This window comes from Lycium barbarum, chromosome 6, assembly GCF_019175385.1.
Source record: "Lycium barbarum isolate Lr01 chromosome 6, ASM1917538v2, whole genome shotgun sequence".
NCBI classification, from domain to species: Eukaryota; Viridiplantae; Streptophyta; class Magnoliopsida; order Solanales; family Solanaceae; genus Lycium; species Lycium barbarum.
In genome coordinates this window covers 12,345,795-12,354,774 of record NC_083342.1, presented here as the reverse complement: position 1 = coordinate 12,354,774, position 8,980 = coordinate 12,345,795, and the positions used below count along the sequence as shown (strand labels likewise).

Here is an 8,980-nt window from a genome sequence, read left to right as displayed (position 1 = left end):
AGTTTTCGCATTATACTTCCACAAGAAGATGTATTGAAGCAACACATATGGTCATTCAAATTTTTATTTTATTGCGTCAAAATTACTAAATTATTTTTAAAACGAAAAAAACACACGACTTTAGATCACAAAAGTTACTAAGTATTTCTTTGTAAAAAAATAAGTCACTCAATTTTGCATAAAAGTCATTGGAAGGAAATAAATGAGACATTTTTTGTGATACTTATGCAAAGTTCATCGACTTTTCAAGTGACAAAAAAATGTTTAGTGACTTTGCTATAAAAATAGTTTAGTGACTTTTTGTAATACAAGTCGAGCGACCTTTTTTTGTTAACTTTGTCGCAATAACGTTAAAGTTGAGTGACCATTTGTAAAATTAACCTTGAAGCTAGAATATATAGTCTTGATACGAAATCTTTTTTATATATATATATATATATAATCGAACTACCTATTTCCTTGTGTCGGCAAGAGTGTGTATGAGCAAACCCTCTAATATCATGAATGTCTAAGCTATGGCCTATGTGTATGAACTTACTATATTTGTATCATTTCTTTTCTTCAAGCAAAAAACTTGCCCACAAGAGTAAACTTTTTTGTTCGTGACTAAAATGGAAATGCGGCATGAAAGGATTAAAAATGATGGAAACATGAATTTTGTAGTGATATTATGAGTACACTATCATCATGATAAATTACACTGTTGCTTCACATGCAAACTATTTTTTTTTTAATTAACTGGTACAATAATTATCTCAATTATTTCAGATTTACATCAGATAGATTCACGACGGAAGGAGTATAACCTCTCCTATCGAAAAGTTTTAAAATAAAACTTATAAACAAAATCTCTTATTTAAGGTCAAAATTTTTAATCACATTATTGTACGGTGTTTCACAAAGTATTTTCTCTTCGCCAGTTAGCCTACAAATGGTAGCATGGACTTATACTACAATCATTTGCCAACCGCATAAACAATGCTCTTGTACTTGGAATATTGGTATGATACCAGGGGCTAATAATCCGAATTCCAGACAAGGATGTATAAAGGGCCGGGCTAACCCCGGTTGCAGCCCTATTCGGCCCGATAAAAACTCAGAACGACCCAGACTTAACGGGAAAGGGGGTTGGGTTTGGGGGGCGGGAGGCGGGGGGTTGGGGTTGGATATTATTTTTCGGCTTGGAGACCGGCCCAGTTGGCAGTTCGGGTCTCAGTCCATCGGTGCACTTAATCGGGTCATTTCCACTTTTGGCCCTATTTTGTGTTGGTCTTATAAATTTTTGTCCCTCAAGGCAATAAAGTTCTTCGTGAAGCATAAATTTATATTTTCACATCATAATATTTCACGGGTTATGCCCCGCGCCCTTAAGAACTTATGCCACACTAGCTAGGCAAAAGTTCAATTTTGAAGGGCAAAAACTAAAGACCGGCCCATTTGAAGGACAAACAGTGCAATTTTGTCGGTTCGGATTGCAGTAGATTTTCTCTTTATAAACTTGAGCTAGATATAAACTTTTTGAATAATATAAGTGTTCAATAGAAACAAGTCAAAATTCTAGTATCAAAGTGTAAAAACCCGGATCGGTTCCCGTTCATGTATTTAGCCAAATTAAAACGACCAGATCAACTTTCTCTGTGTGCAAAGACACCTAGATACCCATATTCCCATGTAAAAATTAGGTGAAATGGCCAGCTTTTGAGCCGATAATCAAGTTTAGCCACCATTTCAAATGTTATTTGAAAATAGTCGCTTTTTAATCTGCAAATAATGTCTAAACAAAAATAACCCTGGCAAAAAATATGGAAGAGTTGGAACCTAGCACAGTGTGCTGGAGTTTCACATTTAAGAATTTCGAACTCCGACATACGGTGCTTGATTATTTAACTTGTTGGAGATTTTCGAACTCCAGACTATGCTGAGGTTCCAATTGTCAAAACTTCCAAATTCTATTTTTATCCAAAACTTTTTCCATATAAAAGGAGTGCTTAAACATAAAACTTCTAAAATAGTGGAGTGACTATTTAGTATTTACTAGTTTTACACCATTCTCTCTCTTTGTTTCTCACCCAAAATTCATACACTGCACATAATTATTGAAGCAACCCCCTACGGTACCCCACCATTCTGTTCCTTTCTCCCTTCTCTATTTCTACTTTTTTTTCTATATATAAATGGCACATGAGGTTGAGAGAGAGGCATCAAGTTTCCTTACCATTTGCATGAGTTCTTATCCTTTTCTTAGCAAGTTCAGTTTGCTTCGACGCAATTAACAACACAACATTATATATTTCTTTTCATATTATTTTCTCTTTTGTTCACTACTAGTGATATAAGCCAATGTCCAATCACCCTTTTCAGTTTAGTCTTCAGGAAATGTCATCCCAACCACTAGAAAGTAGTATGTTGGTTTGCACAAAGGTGGAGCAAGAAAAGAAACCAAGGCCTATAGAGCAAGCACAAAAATGTCCAAGATGTGGCTCTGCCAACACCAAATTCTGTTACTATAACAACTATAGTCTCTCTCAGCCCAGATACTTTTGCAAATCTTGCAAAAGGTACTGGACTAAAGGTGGTACACTGAGAAACATTCCAGTTGGTGGAGGCTGTAGAAAAAACAAAAATTCATCCTTAAAGAGATCAAGCCAAGATCATGATCAGTACTCCATGACCAACAGGCCTAGTTATCCACTGTCTTCATTTACAACACTTTCATATGTAAATGATATGTCAATGATGTGTAATAACGTTCATTATGATGCTCATGGTGCACAAAGGGGTGGATTTCTTGAATCCCCGAGTGGATTAATCCACCATAACTTGAGTTATGGTATTGATAATAATGGAAACATGGGGCATGTTCAAAATGAAGAAATATTGGGGTTAAATGTGAGTGCAGAAATGGGAATGCATTATCATCAAGAAATGAGTTCCACATTGGCCACAGTAAAGCAAGAGATGTGGAACACTATGGCAGCAAAAGGTGAGAATAATGGAATTTTGTTGGGGTTTCCCATGCATGGCCGATTAATGGAGAAGTAATCAATATGTGTGATTTTGAATCTTCGGCAAAGCTCGAATGGATTTGATTATTTGAAATAATTTATCTCCTCTTTTGAGCTTGAGTGAGCGTACTCATGGCACCATAGGAGATTGAGCTTGAGTGAACGTACTTAATGCACCTTAGTCGAATTGAGCTTGAGCGATGTCTCATGACACCATCTCAGATCAGTAGTGCTTATGTTTATTTTCATTATATGTATTCATGATTTAGTTCAATTGCTTTATTTAGATTTCATATTTGTACTTGTACTGTTTGATGAAGTGTTTGTATGAATTTTCCGTGATTTCTAACGACTTGTCCTAGGGGTAGGCTGGGAGAGTGAGTCAATAATCTTGCTGGCTCTTTTAGACTCATAATTGCTGTTGTGTGCGCAGGTGCATTAGGCGGCCGGGATCCAGTTGTTGATCAGTGACTCCAGCTAGCAATCAGTACGATCCAGTTGAGGTGACCCACGACTAGACCGTGGAGGCGACTTCAGCTTCTATCATTTACTTTTAGTCTATTTTCTTTTTATCTAGTTGCATCCCAAATTAGTTTGTACTTTGATTGTACTGCTCCATGACTTAGCATCTTATTGGGGTGTATGAGTTGACTTTCGTTACTTTGTTTTACGTTTCCGCACCTGATTATATTGAGACAGTTTTAGTAGTACTTTCTCTTATATATCTTTTTTATGATTTCAACATGCTCTAACTTAAAGGCTTCGCCAAAGGAGTAGTGACTCGTTGGGTGTCATGTTAATTATAGTCTGGGTGTCAGATTTTGTTCGTGACATTCTTCTTTTCATGGTCGTCTCCATAGCAATCTAATAGCAAGAACCTTTTTTTCCTTCATTTTACATGCCTTAATTAATGCATGTATTGTTGATACAAGTGTTGTTAGTTCACCTTTAATTAGTATCACGGGATTTAGAGCATACTATGCACGTATCACGCAGTGACAGCATCAGAACTTTAATTTTTTGTAAAGAAAAAACCATGTAGCACGTGCTTTTTGAGTCATCTTTGTCATTAGACCATAAGCTTCCCTAATGTTGAGATGATTCTACAATTTGCATATATAACATATAATTTATTTTTTATCCTAGTTATACAAATTAGTTTTTCGACAAAAGATGATTCAATTGAATATGGTGGTCCAACAGGGTAACAGATCATGCTAAATTAAAGTTGCAGATTTTATTAGCTATAACCACTGGAACATGCATGCAGAAACTTAATTCATGTAACATGTTCTGCCAATCTGGTAGCTCACATACAGAATATCAATATTTCTCCTGGAGAGAAAGACCAACCATCTGCAAGTCGGTCCACAGAATTAGATCCCATCAGAAAAACAAGCTTGTGAGAAGGATTAAACCTGCATGAGGTGAACTAAAATTTAATGTAGCAAGGAAAATCCAGGTGGATCGGAGTCTTTTATGTATATTTAATAGTGTAGAATCTATATCGTATGACACACAGCACATTAACATGCACTTGTACAAAACGGTTAAACCGCTCCTATCAAGAAATTTTCTATTAATTTTCTTAAGGCTCGAATTCGAAACCCTTTAGTCAAGGGTGAAACAAAGGAGTACGCCCCATGTGTACGCCCCATTGAAAATTAATAGAAAATACAAAGGAGTTTAATGCCAATTATTGACAAGTGACGTAATAAAACAGTTGAACAAAAAATGTGAACAATGACACAACAAAATCCGATGCCAATGCAAGTTAAAAACCAAACAAAATCAGTTACTAACATCCGAACGCCCACTGACTCTTTGCCGTTTTTCACTCAAATTAAACTACTTTTGTCTTTCTTGACCTCAATGACCAACCCTCTACCTCCCCCCCTCCCCCCCTCACCCACGCAAAAAAAAAAAAAAAAACCCCTCCCCAATCTCTTTTGTTCTTTTCTTCTCTGTCTCCTTTTCCTCGATTTTAATAAGATTGAAGCAAAGCAAAGTTTTTTATTTAGAACCACGAGATTAAAAAAAAAGTTCTTCTCCCACCAAATCCTGATAAGAGTCAAATTGTACGCTTAATTTACTCGTCCAAATTTTATTTTCATCATAGTGTTGAAGAATTTACAAGTTGAGGTTTTTCAATGGGGCGTACTCCTTTGTTTTTTTTTTTTTAGAATTTTCGTGGTATATATGATGTATATTTTGAATATCATTTGATATACCAATACTCGCAATATATCACGATTCAATAATAATTACGGTATACTACATAATATACCGATATACTTGTTGTATGCATAAAACTTGGGCTCAATATTTTAAAAAAGCAAACATTGAGGATTCTCCTCGATCTAGATATGCGGGGCATTCAACTCAAGACACCTTGCGCCTTCATCTATCCACCCCGTTATCAATGGATATCAACTACCGTTATCAACCACCATCATTAATCAGTATTGCTTACCATCATCACTAGTTATTATTGGTAATTATACGTCTCAAATAAGCAGATTTGAACTGAATTTGGGTGAATCAAAATGAGTTGAGTTACTAAACGAGCAGGTCATTAATCTGTCTAAGGTTACTTGTTGAGATGAGCTGATAAAATGGGCTAACAATGGGTCACAACTCAACCTGTCCAGCTCTAGCCAAATTTTAATTGTTTTTATTTGTTTTCTTATAGTTATTTGGTTACCAAACAAAAATAATTTTCTTTCTTTATTATGTCTATATATACAATATGAAACAAACTAAGTTTTTTTAGAAAATATTTTGACAAGATTTCTCTGGATCAATATCAGCCCAACTTTACTTTTAGATGGGCTGGATTGAACGTGTCAAACTGAGCTGAATTAATGAGAGAAAATTACACTAAAAATCACCGTCTTAGAGCTAGGCACATAAATAGCATCACTTTTAAAACTCTTCAAAAGAGCAACTTTTATTATATTTATGACATATTCATAAAATAATCGTATAATTGATAATCCCACTAAAATAGGGATTCAATCCTATTCTTTCTCTCTCTTTAGTATCATTTCTTTATCTTCCTTAACAAATAATCCCCCTTTCCTCACTTCTCTCTCTCTTTTCTATAATCAAATACACTCCCATTTTCTCACTTCTCTCTCTTCTTCAACCTATACTCCCTCATTTTTTGATACTTGATTTATACTCCCCCATGGTTACACCGTATAATCGTCATTTATTCCTAACTTTATATGCTATTGACCTATGAATTTTGTTATATGCAAATCTAATGTATATTACTGATATATGAGTAATATTATGAGTATAATAATGTATCTAATAATTATACCAGTAATGTTATAAGTGTAATAATGTGAGTTTAACTATAATAATGTATATTACTAATTATACCACCAATATTATGAGTTTAATAATGTATACTAATAATTATACCAGTAAATAATATGACTATAATAATAAAAATGTATATTACTAATTATACCAGTAATATTTTGATTATAATAGGTACAATATTAATTATACCAATAATATTATGAGTATAATGATATATATTACTAATTATACCAATAATAATATGAGTATAATTATAATAATGCTAATTATACCAATAATATTATGAGTATAATGATGATCAAATTCTTCATGTCATTCTCATATTTCATCTGTTGATTATATTGTTCAGTCTCCATCTCGAGCTTCATAGTAATATGAGTATTATTATAATAATGCTAATTATACCAATAATATTATGAGTATAATGATATATATTACTAATTATATCAATAATAATATGAATATAATTATAACAATGCGTAGTACTAATTATACCAATAATATTATGAGTACAATTATAATGATAATAATAAATAGGTAAAATATATCATAATTAAAGAGAAAGTTGAATGAGAAGAGAGAAAGTTGAGTGAAGAGAAGGAAAGTACTATTACCATTACTAATAAAATACTCATTTATGCTAATGAACAAAATTCTTTAGAAGCGAGAGAAAGATAAATCATAGTGCATGAAATCGGGGCAAAGTTGTTGGGATATTTAAGGTGCCTAACTTTTCGCTGGCTTAGATGACGAGGATATTAGGTTTAAGAATAAATACATTGACATATATGTAAATTAAGTAACTGTGCTAGGAAATAGTATATATTTTTAAAATGTTGCACAGTTATGTTATTAACCCTTAATAACTAAGGGTGAAAATCATTTTCATCCCTCAACTTTGTTTTAAAAATCAAACTTCTCCCTTAACTTTTAACAACAGACATTCTCCCCCTTTTATCTTATGCAATGATTATTTCACCCTTGTTTTTTCAATCCTCAATTTATGTAATACATTTTTATATTATAATAATTATTTTTTAATAATAGGTATTTATAGATTCTTATTTAAGTTCAATAACATTATATGTCGAATGATACTTTTATGAATTTGTAACAAATTGTAAGATACTTTGAATTTTCTCTCTCCTGACACTCTCGGCGCATGATAGCTAAACGTGCATCGTCGTGAATCAGCTATGGCGAGAGGAAAAGGACGAGGACAAAGACAAGGTCGTGGTTGCGGTAGACTGCGAAAGGAACCCATTGTATCCTTCGGCAGTGCAGTGGGAGCTCGGATCCAGCAGAATCGCGATAGCTTACACGAAACCCTAACTCCAGTGCTTTTGAGTCAGCACGGGAGCCTAAATGTCGGAAGTTCAACCTCTGTGGTAGCACCTGATACGTTTCTGGCATCTTTAAGTGCTGCTAAGAGTCCAGTAACCCCATGTGAACCTGTGACTGAAGAAGGGAACCAACAGAATAATGAAACAGTGGTGACGGCATAAATTGGGCCTGACGAAGAAACTGAACATAAGCAACCATGGGTAAATCTGTTTGCTAACAATAGGGCTGCAAAAAATGGTATGGCTCTATCCTACATCCCTCCCCAAATTATAGTTGGTCAAGTCGTTGTTCAACTTGATAGGGATGAGGTTGATAAGGGGATAGCTAAATGGAAGAGTGCCCTAATTGCTTATGTTATTGGAGATACACCCAGCAACAATGCTATGTCTAGGTATATTGAACAAAATTGGAATTCTATTGCTCAACCAATGGTGTTTTTACGTGAGGAAGGGTACTACATCATCAAATTCCAGGATATTCATGATATGCAAGACATCTTGTACTCTGGGCCATACTCTATTACTAATCGACCCCTCATACTTAAACCTTGGTGCCCAGATTTTGATTTTGATAATGAATACCCAACTGAAATTGCTTAGTCGAATTGCTAGTGGCTTGGGCACACCCATGTATGCGGATGAATGTACTACTAAGCAAACTAGAGTCACATTTGCAAGAATGCTTGTGGAGATCAATGTCCCTAAACCATTACCTGATTCAATAGCTGTGATGGACCCAAATGGTAGAATATTTCATCAGATTATTGAATATGATTAGAAACCCCTGTTTCGCCAGAAATGTCAAGTGATAGGCCATGTCTGCCCTCCAGAACAACAAGCTCCACTTCGACAGTAGGCTAGAAAAAGAAGGGGACAAAGAAGGGTGGTTCAGCAATGGCAACATAAAGAAGGTGCAGAAATACAACTTGGTGCTCAGGCTACACTTGTAGTTAACACACAGGTTGGTCCAAGCAATCCTATTTCCACTCCTGAGGTGCATCAGGTCGAGCAAGTACAAAATGATAAAATACAGGGCTCCCCAACAAAGCAAGCAAGTGGAAAAGCAGCAGATACTAGCCATGAGTTGAATGATACCAATTTTCCTAGGCTAGGATCAGTACCAGTGAAAAGGAGACTACCAGTAGCTCAGCAAAGTCCAGCTAAGCCCTAAATAAAGAATGGGTTTGAGGTGTTATCTCAAGGTAACAGAGTCAACAAATCAGATCCTCCTAATAAAGGAGGAGAAAATAATCAGTTATGACCTGGCTGTTTTGGAATGTTAGAGGAGAAAATAAGAGA

The 8,980-nt window shown here is 34.9% G+C and overlaps 1 protein-coding gene across 1 annotated transcript; it reads left to right on the top strand.

Moving 5' to 3' along the window:
• The first annotated feature begins 2,340 nt into the window (after nucleotides 1-2,340).
• On the top strand, nucleotides 2,341-3,476 carry LOC132643815 (dof zinc finger protein DOF3.1-like). Its single transcript, XM_060360341.1, has 2 exons — nucleotides 2,341-2,983; nucleotides 3,439-3,476. The coding sequence occupies exons 1-2, from the start codon at nucleotides 2,341-2,343 to the stop codon at nucleotides 3,474-3,476; spliced, it is 681 nt and encodes a 226-aa protein (XP_060216324.1).
• The last annotated feature ends 5,504 nt before the right edge of the window (nucleotides 3,477-8,980 follow it).